Raw genomic sequence first — 16476 nt, 5'->3', positions numbered from 1 at the left:
CAGGTGGGCATCACCACAGTTGCTTGGTTTCTACTGCTCTAATATCTATATACTAATATCTAATACACCATATACAAAATGCTGCTGGTGACTCTCATCCTGTAGGTAAAATCTTCAACATTAACACCTACCTAACAGACCTAAGCTTTGCTGACCATGAGCCAGAGGGTGCTGAGCACTCCCAGAACAGGGGGGTGTATTGGTGATATGTGGGCAGCTCTTTGAAGGTGGAATCTCTGGTGTTCATTTCCTAGTCAACAGCTGTAAAGACCTATCAGAGCTCCTCTACATGTCCTTGAAAATTAGCTTGGTTCACTGTTGGCTCACACCTCCCACTAAGCACTGGCTCCACACAATTGCAGATGTTCCTATCTTATCATCAGTTCTAGCCTTAATTGCTCTTCCTGCAATGGTCTATTTTGGGTTCAACCCTGTTATAGAGAAGCCTCATGAATGTAATCTTAGGCATAGGTAGCTATGTGATAAAACAGCATTGTAACTGTTTGGGCCTTTCTCTACAGGCAAAGGAATCTTCCAGGATGAAAAGGTTATAGAATTTTCAGGTCAAGAAAAATCTTGTAATCAGCCATCATATATAATGCCACTTCATGTTAACTGAAGGTGCAGGTGAACTAAGGCTGTTCAGGTGTGGCCTGAATTTTTCTGACGAATGCAATGCTATCCTTCCGGTATCGTGAAGTTTCAAAGTATAAGGAAAAGTTATAAGAAATAACAGGAACATAAATTAGAAAGGAAAAATTACACAGCAAATCAAAACTAAAGCAACAAACCTAGGCCTAGATATGCAAATATATACCCTTGTTAACAACTGCAATTCAGCCATCAGAGATATATACTGCAATGTATCTTGGAAAAGTAGACAGTTTTCTTACCTCCAATAATAGCTGAGTTTCTGTTAACTCCGTCTCCTATAGCTTGACCATTGTATGGAAAATCAGCACTTGCTGTAAACAGAGAATTAAAGATTCATATTGTAATAGCAGTGAAACTTCTGTAAAAGTTCAGAAATACATCCAACATCCTCAGATACAACTTAAAGAAAACTGTGATCACTAGCTATTTACCTATAGATGAATAAAACCAAAAAGATCTGCTAATATTATCTAATCCCTCAGAACTCCTTTCTCCTTGTAACAAAAATAAAATAAAGGAGATACCCTCAGTAAGCATTGCTATTGGCACAGAAGGACATTTTGTCCTTTACTAACATAAAGTCGGTAAGTTTTAAGTGGTAAAATAGCACAAAATTAAACAAACCCCTCTCTTTTAAAAGCATGTGATCATACTTTTACAGAGATTTTTGCCTTTGTCACTGCTACCTATTAAAGTCTTCAGAAGCTTCCAGGATTTTGTGACCACCACTAGGCACAAATTCAAGCTCCTTCAAAGTAAAACTTGAATCCCTTTTGCTGCTGCACATTCCAAGGTAATAGTGCAGCTGCAACTTCTGTTGGTCAGAGCCACAGAGCAGCTACCCCACAGAGCACATGCCAGCACTTCTGCTGCCCTGGGAGAAAGCCCAGCATGTCAGCTGAGCCACTGCTGGAGCTGCTGTGGAGCTGAGAAGCAAGACTGTGAGCTGGAGGAGCTGAGGCACAGCAGGCATGGGAGGCTGTGGATGAGGACAGCCTCCAGCACACAGGTAAGGAAAGGAAATACAGGCAGATGTGCCAGCATTCATATGCCAGTAATCTGAAAAGGAGAAACTCCGTGCAGCAGAATTGGATGAAACTGGATTAATTTGGATGGTAGCCCAAATGGTTTTAACCTCCCAAAAATATCACAGAGGCTTTTCAAAGGCACTCTCATCAATTAAACTTATCAGCATTTTCTTTATAGTCAGACATAGCAACTAGACACTGCAATGACTAAGCACGCCTAGGGAGCCGGCTGAGTGGTTGCAATAATTTCCTTCTTTGCCACTGGACTAAGACATCGATTTTGAAACAGAGAAAATGTTGTTAAAAGTGTGTTAACTGGAGAAAGTTAAAATAATCAAGGATATGAACTGCTTCTTAGGGCGGCATTTAAAAGCCAGCTGTATTTTCCTTGCTTGATGGATTAGGTGATACTGTACAAAAATAGTCAGTTGCCTTTACAGAGCAGTGATGCATTCAGTTTACCAAAAACTGGCTGAGGGAATTCAACTGCTTTTCTGTTATCATGGACTAAAATCCACAATAATGTTCTTTTTGTATTGTAAAGCAGCTGCACAAAAGAATGAATGATTTCAGCTTGCCACGTGGCCTGAAAAGAGGTTTGGGGCTAGAGTAGCCCTCTGTGTGCCTACTCTGGGAGAGAGTCGAACCAGCTGTGTGTTCAGCAGTTAGTTTTTGGCTGGCCCCCTGGGGGACAAACACGAGGGCCCTTCTCAGAGCTCAGCAGAGGGGCCCTGTCCAGCAGTTTTTGCCAGCAGCACTTGTGCCTGTGACATTTGTTGGTGGTCTGGCTTCTGAAAACCTTCTTATGCACCCCTCTGAAATGAATCAAGCTATAAATCGTAAAAGAGAAATAAATACCTGGTTCTCTATCAGTGGATTTTGCTCCAAAGAACTGTGCAGGACCATTAATGAAGACATTTTGGCACAGGATCCATAAACATACCCTTGCAGTGCTAAAAGGGTAAAAAAGTGCTAAAGGCTGGCAGTGGGAAATCCTACTTTTAAACCTGCCTTTCCTGCACCTCAAGGAAAATCCTAAAGCCAAACAATACTAAGGGGAAATATCAGTTTGATAAATCACAAGGAGTTCCTCTCTGCCATTCTTACCCAAAAGGAGTCCCCTTGTCATCCGAGCAGCACCACAGACAGTTAACAAGTCCTACCACTCGCCACTTGGTTGAGAGCTGGTCTCCTGTGTCCTCACACAAGAAATCTGAAAATCTACACTGGTCACAGCTCCTCCTTCCTTTACAGTTGAAGATTATATTTTATCTTCTTTTAAAAGGTCATTTCAAGGACAATGGCACCAATGAAGTGTTAAGAAAGAGGAAAGCTGCTGTTCATGGCAGCATCATCCCTCCTGAGCTCCCACATCACACTGGCTATGCTACAAGGGATTCCTGGCAGATGGAAGATCACAGCCTGATTTCAACAGGAACTGAAACCCATGTTAGGATAAGGAAGAACAAGTTGCATGATGTGGAGCTCCATCCTTGATCTTGTCTGAGAGCTGCTGCTAAGACTGGACCCAATGCCTCCACACACAGCTGTTCTCCATTGCACCCACTCATCTTACACACTCAGGAGGAGCAGTCCATCTGGTCAACAAGCACTGAGACTCTCACCTCTGACAAAAAGGAAATAGGAACATGTGCCTGGGAGCAGGGGGCACTCTAAGAGCTCACCATCAGATTAGCTAAATTGTGCCCTGCTGCAGCTGCTGGAGAACCAGGAGTGCCAAAGGGAAAAAAAAAGGAGCTTAGACTTCATGAATCTTTTGTTTGGAGCACTTGCAGCAAACAAATATTGGCAGATATTATTGCCATCGTTCATGAATTCCTACTCTATTATTCTCATGTAACCGAGTGACCTACCTGTGTATTATGGGGGGTTTTGACTGAAAAATTGTACCTAAAATCTCAGCCAAATGTGGGGTTATAGAATATATTTTGCTGCAAAAGAATCTATACAATTATTTTACCTAATATATTACTACAGATGGATAGAGGACAAAGCAAACAACTAATTAGTTTCCTTTTTTAACAGGAAGTTCTCTTGAAATTCTTCAGTAGCTTCTCAAAAGATCAGAAATAGCTACACACCAGAAGTCTAAGAACCGCAAAAGGGCAATTCCTGCCACAGCAATTAGGCAGAAAAGAAACCTATGAGGGTACAGTCCTTGACCCTCCAAGAGGAGCTTAAGGGAGTATTGTTCCCAACAGGTACCAAGTGCAGGTATTTCAGACAGGAGATGCATCATTCAAACACATAGGGATTCCTCTCTGACCTTACTGCAGTCACATTCCTTTGCAATATTAAGCACCTTTGCCAAAAAGACAATTACTAACAAGAGTTTTTCTTCCATTGCTGCTGAAATTCAGGAACTAAAAGAGGAAAGAAAACGTTAGAGCATGCTGACAAAGGGACAGCAGTAATACTGATCTTCTGGTAAAAGCACAGAGGGCTATATAAAGTGCTCTTCATAGGCTGTAAAGAGTAATTCCTAAAATGAATCTTCCTTAGGTTTCTCCAAGTATCCAGGGTCCCATGTGTGTGATTCAAAACATGAAGAACGGAGCAAAGAGCTTTTTAATCTATCTGGGAAAACAGAAAATCTATCCTGAAAAGCTAAATATTGACCCAAGACATGTCCTGCCAGCTGCCTGAAATCCTCTGCTCACGCAGCTGTGGCACAGAGCCATCAGTTTGCTGTCACGGCACACCAAAGACCTTTTCCTAAAACCTGCAGTGCAGGGACATGTATCTCTCTCAGCAGAACTCACCAGAAGCTGACATAAAAAACACTTGAGATTCAATGAAAAAGTTCTTAGGGAAAATAAGGGACAGAGTGTTCTGTACCAGGAAATGCTAAGCTTCACTTCATCTGGTTCCCTTCCAGGATCCAAGCTGGCTGATGCTGTGTTTTGTGCCCAGTCTTTCCATAGCAGGTCATCAGGTTTGCTTCAAACACCACCATCCTGATGCTAACTTATGTAAAGGGACACAGTACACTTTGCTTTCTCTTTCTTTCATGGGCTGCTGTTTACAAGGCCATAGTTTGAATAACCACAGAGAATCTACAGAGTCTGTACTTACGTTTTACACTTTTCAACTTTCTGTTATTAGGCTTAGGGTAAATGGGGTTAAAGAAACTTTGCAGCACCAAAAAGGGTGATTAAAGATTGGCTGCAGGCAAATTCCATATTCTGGCCATCATTTTAATGACATTTTAAGCTTTAAATGACCACAAACATGCAATAGGAGACCTACTATTCTTCAGCATGCCCAACATGGTCATTGCCACAGCCAGATGCAAAACAGCAGCCCTCAATGAATGGAGAGGGAAGATGGGACTGGATAAACAGAGCACAATTAGAATTAGATGTTAAAGATGACAGATGTGCTTGGTTTAGCTGAGTGAATTAAATCTGCTTCATTATAACAGGCATGATTTTGCATCTGCCATTTTCAGAGGGAAAATGTTTTACAATGGATCCCACATAAAAGCCTTTTGCAAATTCACAAAATTGAGATAACAAACGACCTTGGTAAAGTAGTCCAGAAGATGAGCATGGGCTCAGAAACGAGCAAAAGGCTGTTCAGTAAAGGCAAGGGGAAACCCAAAACCAAAGAGGGGTGGGGGTTTTCAGATAAAAAGCAGTATCAAGAAGTACACAATAAAAAGGCAAAGTTTGTTTTAAACAAAGAGTGTTATATATAAGTCATTGAAAGCAATTTTTTAAACTGAATTTTTTTTACTGAATGGACAAGTCTTAAATATTAAAATACACCACATTACAAAGGAAGACACAATTTAAATATTATCCAAAAAATGAAGGGTGAAAGTTATCACAGATCTAAAACATTCAATGAAATGTTAAATGCTGGAAAGTGAGCTTGTTCAGATTAGATCTAATGTGCTGCAAGACTTCTTTGGCCTTTCATCTTTACAGATGTCCACAATTTTGAGAAGCGTTTGTCCATTATGAAAACCAGTTGAGTTTCCACATAAATATGAACTGGAGAAACAACCAGCACAGGATTTGGTGATCACAAGGTCTATAAAATCCACATCAATCAAGGCATTGATTAGAAGTAGAACAGTAAGATAAGAAAATAAAATATAAGATGTGAACTATAACTCCTTCTTCCTAATTCCATTTTGCAGCCAAACATCCAAGAATTGACTTTGCAATGACAGCAAATGCTCACTTACATGTTAGGATTATGAGAAAGTGTTGGACACTAGATCCATTCACAAATCTGGTTCTCCTTAGGACCACAGCATGGAGAAAAGTAAAAGCAAGCTCTCTGTTGGCATTCTGTAAATTATATCAACTTGGCTGGTTGGGTGAGACTGTACTGCTGTGATTTGAAATTACAGAGCTCTCCTTATTACAGACTCTAAGTACAGAACCAAATTGCTTGACTCTTGATAGTAGAAATTAATGTGCGGTCGCAGCCACATTCCCCTTCCTGAAGGGAGTGGATCACAAGTGAAACTCTAAACACATGCATAGAAATGATGGAGCAGGAGTAAACAACACCATTACACAGTCCTACATCAAAGGTGAACAACACAACCCTTAGAGTGTCCTTTTGTGCCCATCCCAACCACTTCTCTCCTCCTGAGTTTGGCTCTGTGAAGAGCTCCCATGACATGTAAAGTGCAGCCATTCAGCAAAAGAAAAAAAATAAATCTGAAGCAGTATTAAAAAAGCTGTCTCTTTTATTAATGCACATTTTTATATGTATTTGTATTAAAAGTTCATATATATTTTTAAAAATTACTAAATCTATGTTTTTTCCTAGTTCTCTAAGCTGAAAACTCATAAAAGAGAAAAACTACCCCTACTCCTGCTTTTCTAGGCATTTGAGAGCAGATTCTGAGGGAGGGCTGTTTAACATTAGACTCTGTTAACAGACTTAACTTGAAAACCTACTAACATCAGGTTAAGTATAGAACTAAGAATTTGGCTGAAGCAATTTTTAATATTAAACACCTCCAAGTTTTTTTTAAAAAAACAACCTCACACTTATTTCCCACAGAATATTTAAAAGATATCATTAACCATGTTGTTTGTAAAAGGTCAGGTTTGTTCTAGCATACTATGTGGGGTCAATTGTCACTCCTTGAATTTTTAGTGATGCCTCAAGTGTAGGGTTATATGTATGTCCCTATTAGGAACCATTTCCCTGACTATATGGAAATAGAAATCTTCACAGTCACAGACTTAATAGTTTTTTTTTTTTAACACAAGTTACAGGATATTGGAAAAAATACACCCACTTAGCAATTCTGTAACTACCAGAACAGACGTGCAGCTGAGAGGAAAAATTGGGGCTTTTAATTTTAAAAATGTCATCTTCTTCTCTCTGTTGCCAATAATGCTAATTATTTGGAACATGGAAATCTCCATGTTGGAACAAAAGTCACTAATTTCTTCAATCTTTTACAACCATCTTGTCTTGGGGGATAGAGAAGAAAAAACCCTAACGCAAATGATAAAGATTCCTCCAAAGCATTGGTGCTGTTTGGACCAATTACTTAAACTAAGTTTTGCAGGTATGTTCTGTTATATCAAAAATATTTTGCAAAGTTACACTTTATTTTCCCTAAGAACTTTTCATTGAATCTCAAGTGTTTTTTATGCCAGCTTCTGATGAGTTCTGCTGAGAGAGATCCATGCACAGACATAATGGAAAACACAAAACCTGTGGGTTTACATTTTTAGTGTGAAGGCTCTCCAATCCTGTCTTTTTATTCCAATATAAAACAAATATAAATTAAAAAATCCTCTTAAGTGATGGCTTAACAGAAACATTGTTCTCTGAACACCCTTCTGTATGCAAATGCCTGGGACAGTGGGAAAGTAAGTGGGGATTATAGAAGAAAATTGCTGGATGTTACTGTAAAAAAAAGCATAAATTTTAGAATGAACAATGGAAATGCTAACAATGAACAATGGCAGTGCTGGGAGAAAATGAAGTGAAATCTCCATGGTCAATGAACTGGGACAATACAGACTCTCAACACTAGACACCAGAAAACCCAATCAGTCAAGACAGTACCAGCCCTTCAATTTCCTCCTGCAGGTGAGCTTTGCTGTCGATATTCTTAAGGAAAGGAGGAAAGGGAGTTTTATCAATGGCTTACACTAAGAGAGTTGTACAATATTCTTTTTAGTTTTTGGTCTTGAAAGGCAATCTTCCTAGGAAAGGGACTAAAAACTTGTGCCTTATTATTACGAGACCCATCCTTGCAGCTCAAACTCCCCCAGTCAGTCCTGGATGAAATACAAAACAGGAAAAGCATTCCTGCACTGTCTTTTGGGATGGGTGAGGTGATTCTCCCTTGCTTCCCCCTTTGTATGATTGTTTCACACCTTCTTTTGCACACAAGCAAGTAATTGTACAGAGTAGTGGTAAGGCAAGACACTTCATAATACTGGTATATATATCTGGTACTTGCAAACTACAGAATTTTATTCATTTAAAAAGAAGAACAGACATTTAGCACCACTTTTTGATTTTATCTGCATTTGAACTTCAGCAAGGTGGATCTCAGAATTAGTATTTTGAACATTTGCTCTGCCAGATTTCCAATTGATTTGCAGCACATTAGAGCACCCTCATCTATCAAAGACCTAAACTCATCTATCTTTTAATTCCTGGTAGTAACATCTGTTTGACACTGAGTCTCACTATGACTCCAGACAAGAGTCATGCTGGCCTAAGATATCACTTCCATGAAAATTTTATGAACAGATCTTACATTTCACCTGTTAAGGAAGATACACTAATACTTCCTTTTATAATTAATGTAGGTGATGAGGCGCTTTGATGGTCTCAAAAGACCAGTGGAGTTAATGCTGGTCAAAGCATGGCTGTATATAGGTAATCACTGACAATGCACCCACAGGGAATATGTGAAAGAAACACCCCTCCCCCCCCGCCCCCCCTCCCTCCCTCACCCCCACCCCCCTCAAAAAAGAAGAAAATCCCCAATGACCAAGAATACCAAACAAACCTGTAAACTTATGACAGCTTAAAAAAAGGAGAAAAAAAAAAATAGAAAAGCTTGGATTTGGGATAAAAAATGGGTCAGACTGGAGAGTTTAAACCTAAAAACCCCTTTAATAGCTGTAATGACCTGACTGTAATCAAGAACAACCTCTTACACAGGAAGTAAGTGCGTTTCTGCCTGAGGAAAGAAAAAAGAAAGCAGTCACATTAAGTGCTCAGGCATCTAAATGTTTCCTTCTCTACTTCATTTCCCCCCTATGTTCCTGGTTAAGATTAGTACTTGTGTAAAAAATAAAGTCTTTGCATAGGATGGAAAGGACTCTCTTTTTAGTATTAGCACCTTCTCTTGACATTAGGTAGCAGCATTAATATTCAAATCACTGCTTATGAAACAGCTACAATACTGGTCTGTCAACGACTGCCAGAAGAATCTACAAGCTTGGCAGTCTGCCAACTGTCTGATACACTAGACAGAGTGTCAGAAATCCCACACTGAAATTATATAGTCTTAAAGTTAAGAGAAAGCTATGCATAATTGTGTGAAGGAGCTACATGAGACTGAGGGAGGCATTTTTATTCCAAATCAATAGAGAGATATGCAGTAATTCAAGCACCATAATTAAACCCTTTAAGGATGAAGCACTGATTGTGCCAAATTTCAGACAGATGCTCTTCCTAGCTAGCTGTTTGATGGGCAGGAGAAAAATAGAAACTGTTGCATTTAAATGTTTACCACTTACCCTCTTGTCTGCAAGAAACACTTGGTGCTTAGAAACTGAGCTATGAGGCTCTGCTAGACTTAATCCCTCTTGATTGACAAAAAACACTACCTTCCTGTTTGAAAACAACTCAGGTCAAGGCCACTGACTTCTGAGACAATATTTATATTGGCAGCGTGTGGGATGGCCACTCTCAGTAGAGTAAACAATCACAGAAATACACCAGACTGGCAGTGGAAGAACCTGTTGACCCAGAGGGCAGGTTGCAAGTGCATCTTCAGTCTCCTGTATAAAGAGTATAAACATTAAGCTACCTTACTGGTGAACAAACAGCCTCCCAATGTTTACATGCAATGTTAATTAAAAAAATCAAACTAACCACCTTGAGTAACCAGTAACCCCGAAGAGAGAATATGGCATCATTCTCTGATTGCAGTTGAGGTTTGCTTATGCTTGAAAAAAGGAGTGTAATTTTATTCTAGGAAATGTCTTCATAGCTATTTCTAATTTTGCTAACACTAGGAGATCAAATTTAGATGTGTAAGGCTGCATCATGAACTGAGGTGGTGCAGCTCCTCTGCACCTCCTGCCTGGACTTGCATGACCTTGCAGGAAGCCTAGGGAAGTGACCCTGCTCCCCTGCCACCCCTTAAAAGAGAGAATGAGCACCATGTCCTCTGTCACCATTGACTTTAATGCTCATGCTCTTGGACTCACTGATGTGTACAGGACTCTTTCAATGTCTGTGGCCAGGAGAAGAACGTTTTGTTCATGTCTTTGTGACTTAAGACCACTTTGAGGGCTGCTTTGTCACCCATCAGCAAATAACTTGCAAGTAATTTGATTCTTCCTTCCCACTGCATCATTTGTAACAAGCCCTTGACAAGGGCAAAATCCATTTCCCATCTCTCTAGCCACACCAATACCAGCACACATCTGACCCAGCTCCTCAGGTGCCGCTGCTCTGCCCTCTGAGATGTGGTACCAGTGGTCAGGGGGTGAGATGCGACACAACCAATGGCATCTGAATCTGGAAGGTGATCTTCAGTAAAATGAGTGACACTTTCTCTTAGTGCAGAAACTGACTGCTCTCTTCCACTTGACAGAGAAATTAGCTGGCCAAATAGGTGAGCTTGGATACATGGCCAGTGCTCAGTGCTGTTGCTCTCCTGCCATCACTTGTTAAAGGAAGAGGGATGAATTCCTAACAAAAAGAGAGTGAATCCTGCAAGTAGCTGTTTTAGTCTTGATGACAGTGGCACATGATTTTGCCAGACATGTTTAATATAGGTTTCAAAGTAAACTGTTGATTTGTAAAAAGGCAAGACCTTTCAACTATTACAAAAAAATAAAGAGCATTTAGGGTTTAAACACACACAGTCAGAAAAAAAGTCACACCACTTGGAAAAACACTGCAGATGTAGCATTTAATCTTGCTCCATTTAATTTGTTATATGTCAAAGCTAATATAGGTTTAATTAAATCCCATGCTAAATACTCTAGATGCCATTCTGTTCATAATCAGAGTAAATGCATCTTGCAGCTACAGAGTGCTATGACAGCTTAGAGCTGCTAAAACATAGTTTGCCAACCATTGTTTGTACCTTGCCTTTCTAGGATCTTCTGCTTTTACTAAATTCAAGATTGGGAAGTTTGGCAAGCTGGAGCACATTATACCTAAAATGGAGAGGTATATCCATGTAACAGGTTTCTTTTATCCTTTTCTTTACATAAATAAGAAAAATTAGGAGGTGAAATTACATTAGTAATTGGCAGAACCTTAGGTAAAAGCACCCACATACTGAACAACATCACTACAATATGCAATTTCTAATTTCAACTACAAGGCATTTTAGGTGTGGATTTTTTTTACTACAAATATAATTGTATGGGCTTTTGTTTATTTCTCTACAATGAGCAAGGTGTCAGTTATCATTCACCTATATCTTAGCTAATTTGAACTGAGAGGTATTAAAACCCCCTTGCTATTAACCTTTTTTTTACCTATGCAGCAGTAGTAGATATTAAAATGCACACCAATACAGTTAAAGACTATAGAAATTAAAAGTTCTGTTTTGAATTGTATGCCAGACAGGTAATTCAATGGTTTGGACAATATGTAAAGGTAGAACATGTGATTTTTAAATACTATGTTCATTGATCAGGCTCTTTTTAGCCTCTTTTCTACACTCTTATTGATGTGTAACCAAGGCATATTGGATTGTCTGACATGAACTGAGATAATGCTGATGGGAGGAAAACACAGGAAGTGAACTATATTGATGATCTGCTTTGATGCCATTATTGACCTTTTTCTTTTAAATCGCCAGAAAGTCACATTCCAGGAAAGAATGACTTGTTGAATTCCTGTGCTTCATCATCACCAAGAAAGGATCACCATAGCAACAGGAAAAGACTATGCACTGTGAGAATACTCACAAGCTGAACAAGATCATGCTTCAAGATAATGTCCCAGGAGCATGGCAAAATGCCAGCCAGGGGTGGGGCGGGAGGGAAGTGGGACTTCTACAATAACAAAGGAATTATAAAAGGTCTAATATTGTAAATGTGAAATATATGTGTATTCAAAGCTAATAGAAAGTGCAGGACAGTGAACTGACAAGCTGTACAGCTCATTTGTCTGGGGAGAAAATCAACAGGGCTTCTTATTGATAAATCCCTGAACTAGTTTTTAAAGGTCAGCTGCCAAATGACTGATGCATGTCATTATGATTTTCCCTTTAGCCTCTCTGTTAGGGCATCCAAAACGTTTTGCAGCTAGCAGGAAATGTTCATGTAGTAACTGCACAGAAGAGTTAAAAGAAAACATTTCATGTAGGTCACCCATCAGGCAGAACCTGCTTAACATCTAGTTATTATCTGCAAAGTTTGATCCAGCACTATAGTTGAGAGGTGAAAGGATCATTACATTTGCTGTCTGGTGTATCTGTTCTATTTAGACACTTATCTTGGATCCCCTCCTCCAATATTTTTTAATCCTCAAAGTTTAATTCCACCGTATTTGAGAAACAAAGCTAAAAACGGATGCTTAACCCAAAACATGATCAGGATGAGTTCAGAGTATGTCACTGAATGAGATTTAAACCATATGATACTTCCCACAATTTTTTTTCTGATTTTTTTTTTAGTTTCATTTTGAAACATCCATCCTCAGCTTTTAAATGCTAAGAACTCTTTAAAATTAAATAGGTAACATAACACTAAAAATTACAGATGAAAACATGTTTGAAATGAGAAACACTGCACATAGTAATTGCTGCTTTCAAAGCCATGTTATTTGCAACCATTTCTTTGTGGCAAAGTGTGAGTAGCTTTTGCTTTAGCAAAAATTACTACAAGTGTTTCTGTGAATTTCAAAGCCACTTTTTGTCTTTGTCCCTTCAGCCAATTTAGTGAAGGAGTAAATTCACACTGAGAGAACTGAGACTATTCCAGTTATAAAGCCAATAACTTATACCTCTGTTTCCTCCATTTTCTCTCTCACCATAATTTGTGTTAAAAAGTCCTAAGTAGGGTTTGGGAAACTGAAAAATCCTCAGTGAAAATTGCCAATTTACTAATGCAAAGTGGCACTAAACCCAAGCATTTTAATTTAGCAGTCATGAAGATCATTTTCATGACTGACAGGCCATGACTTTGATGACTCAGTGTTATACAGTCTACAGAATATATTTTTTCTGTGACTGAACTGTGTGTGTCAGACCACCGATACTTTCACGAAGACTGAGTTGTTTATACTGATATTGGTAAATGTAGAAGCCAGACATTGCTCACCAACACCTGAATATCCTTTTACTCCTGAATCAGTGAAATGCCACTCCTTTGCTGTGAAATTTATTTCTACCATAACTCTCCTGAAATTGTTGCTTTCTTTGGTGTACAGAAGTATTGCAGTTTTGCTTTGAAGCAATATGATCTTCTCCCTCTACTGCTGTGGATGACTGGAGAGGACAAGATGAGGGGTTCCTAGCTCCCAGTCTTACAAAAACTAATCATTACCATAATGAAGGTGTGTCTCTTGAGCTTTGTCTGCCCATGACTTGAAATAGTTAAGTCTGACTATGGCAGTGGAATTTATTTTTTACTGGCAGAAGTTAACAGACAGCTCGAGCCAACCTACTAGCATGCTGCATGTCCCCTAACATCTTTCACGCTGTCTCCGTGTCCAAGTACAATTTATCCAGAAGAAAAAGTGTAGATTGTAATCTGCCAGGTCAACAAAGTTTACAAGATGAGACACAAGGTCAAGCATAATAGCATGTGCCAAGGACAAACAGGACCTCTTTCTTTGTACTGCAGGAGCTATTAGGAATAGCACAAATATCCTGAGCAAATCCCACTATAGTCTTTTGGATAGAAAAGTAACCAACAAAAATGAACAGCCAAAGTCCATTAGATACACGAGTCACAGCAGTAGTGCATCCTCAAGAAGTTTATGGCACACTTTTTAAAGACATGAGCCAGTGAGGGATCCTTCAGAAAATGTGTTTGAATAGAACAGGAGTACAGATCATAACCTTCAGGTACAAACAGGTCTAATTTCAGAGAAGAAAGGGACCACTAATTTATGATGAAAAAGATTCAGGTAGAAAATTACATGTTCTGCAATGGGGAAGAGACACTGAAATCTTACAATGGCATGACATGTCAGCAAGGAGGGAACAACAGGTTTTAAAGAATGATACTGCTTGTATTAATGTTTGGGACCCTCAGCTCTACAAGGAGCTGTCTCTCCTTAGAAAGAACTGCCCTACTTCTCTGCTGAAGGAGAGATGAAAGGAAATGCTGCAAGGAGTTCCTTGACACTTCACTGAGAAAAACCCTAAACAACAACAACAAACCAAACCAACTAACCACCCACAAAAAACAAACTGCAAAGGTGCAACCTTGACATGTGCTTCCGAGAAAGATATATGTACCTGCCTCCTCTCATATAAAAACTGGCATATGGATGCATCCCCAAACTCAAAGACTAATCATTATCAAAATCATTGTGGACCACGTTTTTCCTATAGCATTTTAATTTTATACCACTTGAAACACAACAAATTTGCCAGGATGAGTTGTAATTTACACTCTACAAGTGAAATCAGAATGAGGACAAAATGCAAGGGAGGCATCAACATACACCTGACCCTATAAATGTAAAAGTAACCTGATACTCAAGGAGCAAAAGAGAGAAAAAAAAAATCCTCTATAGTTAGCCACAATGTATATTTTCAGGGACTGTCAGTTCACAAAGCAGGGTGAGATTGCTGGGATCTGCAAATCATTTCGGCTTCCAGCATTTTCAGCACAAGATGAATGTTACCGTGACTAATGGGATTTTCTATTAAACATGGCCTATGGAAAGTAGACATCTCAGAAAACAAATCAGCACTTTACATAAATGCATTTATGCCTGAAATTATATTTACTTTTTTTTTTTTTTTGTATGAAGCTGACTGCAATATACTCTCTTAGGAATACAGCATAAGAAATGTTACTGTACCTTATTTATATGCACTTGAAGCTTTTTGCTGACTACAGAAAAAGTGCTAAGTCAAAACTAAACATTTAAATAGCCTAAGACTTACAGAAAAGAAAAATAAAGCAGAATATTAAAAAAAAAAAAAAAAAGCAAAAAACTCCCCCCTGTAACTGCATCTAAAAGTGGTGGCAAATCTCTGCCATTCCAGTTTTGCATTTCCTACCATGATTACAGTCCTACAGTCACCTATCAATCACTTAACCCTCATTTTTGTTTTCTTTACAGAGGAAGGCATACAGGTTTCTTCTCTGAGCTGCTCCACTGATTTAATGTGACATGAACCCCACCTTACCTGAGTCTAAGTGCCAGGGGTCGGTGGCGGCCGACATTGGTGGGATGGTGAGTGGAGACGCCCCGCAGTTGGATTCCACCAGTTCTCCTTGGATGTGGACGTGAGAGGAGGTGTTGGTAGGTCTCAGAGCCGCTTTGAGAGGAGCAATCTGGTTGAACTGGACTCTTGATAGGCAGCCAGTGAATCCTGGGGTGTTGTATTTATATATATCTTGGTCAATCTTCCCAATTTCTATGGGAAATTGAAGGTGGAAAAAAGTTAATGAAAACAATTTGTTGCTTTGGAAAGCATAGTTGGTCTGCGCACTTGATTCCCAGACCTCAGCTCCCAAGTCCCTCTCTGAAAGAGACTGAGATTGTGTCAGACCCCGACAAGTTTCTTTACATTTTATTACAGATTAAAGCTGGAAACCTTCAGGCCTTAACATGACTCGGTTTCACTGCTATGCTATCATTAAAATGAAAGGCTGGCATGAAGGAGTCAGTGAAGGAGTCATCAAAGAATAAAAAAGGCTGGGAAAAAAAATATTTTTCTGAGAAGAGTATTGGAAGAGAAGGCAGTAGGCAGGGCAGTCTTGGCCAGGGTCTCTCCTCCCAGCTGAAACCACTGCTGTGAGAGATGTCCCTTCCATATCCCTGGCCTGTTGTCCTCTTGGTTCTACTGGGGGAGCTGGGACCACTTGTGGTCATTTCTGTCTCTCTCCTGTCTCCTCATTGGGAGACCAAGTGTCCCTTCACCAAGAAACCAAGGGTGAGGGGACCTCCTTGGTCCCTTCTCCTGGGTGCCAAGCATTCCTTTGCCAGGAAGCCAAACTTCCCTTCACTCGTGTCCCTGTGGCCTGAGGTGGTAAACCATCCAACTCCAGTCTCCTTCTTTTACTCCCCTGAAGTGCAGACAGGTGGCAGGATCTCATCCAGCCCTGCTGAAGGTTGAGGGAGCTGAGATCCTGCTGCTCCTGTGGGCTGACAGACAAGCCGGCAGCTGGTGTCCATGAGCTGAGCACAGGGCTCTGCTACCACTCTCTAAAACAGCTATTGTCTCTCAAAGTTGCCCCCCAGGTAGCTTATTCCCTTCTAAAACACCAGCTAAAATGACCCTAAAATCATGTAAAATGCCCTTACTACCCAGGAAACTGGCATCTGCTCCCAGCTGTTTGATTTCTGCCAGGACCTGTTGGAACAGCCTGAGTCACAACCAAATCAAAAC

At 39.8% G+C, this 16476-nt stretch overlaps 1 protein-coding gene across 2 annotated transcripts in view; it reads right to left on the bottom strand.

Moving 5' to 3' along the window:
- The window catches only part of CNTNAP2 (contactin associated protein 2), a 1024120-nt gene that overhangs the window by 10636 nt on the left and 997008 nt on the right, over positions 1-16476 (bottom strand). For both annotated transcript variants that reach the window (XM_005519091.3, XM_088052353.1), the window contains exons 22-23: positions 15271-15501; positions 894-965 (exon numbers count right to left, since the gene is read on the bottom strand). In XM_005519091.3, the coding sequence (XP_005519148.2) occupies positions 894-965; positions 15271-15501 (303 nt within the window). The remainder of the gene's footprint in view (positions 1-893; positions 966-15270; positions 15502-16476) is intronic.

The sequence above is a fragment of the Pseudopodoces humilis genome, chromosome 1 (genome assembly GCF_049639895.1).
Source record: "Pseudopodoces humilis isolate 2021_Gansu_Grassland_sample_001 chromosome 1, ASM4963989v1, whole genome shotgun sequence".
In the NCBI taxonomy this organism is placed as follows: domain Eukaryota; kingdom Metazoa; phylum Chordata; class Aves; order Passeriformes; family Paridae; genus Pseudopodoces; species Pseudopodoces humilis.
The sequence above is the reverse complement of the archived record's forward strand: the minus strand, read 5'-3'. Positions and strand labels throughout refer to the sequence as shown.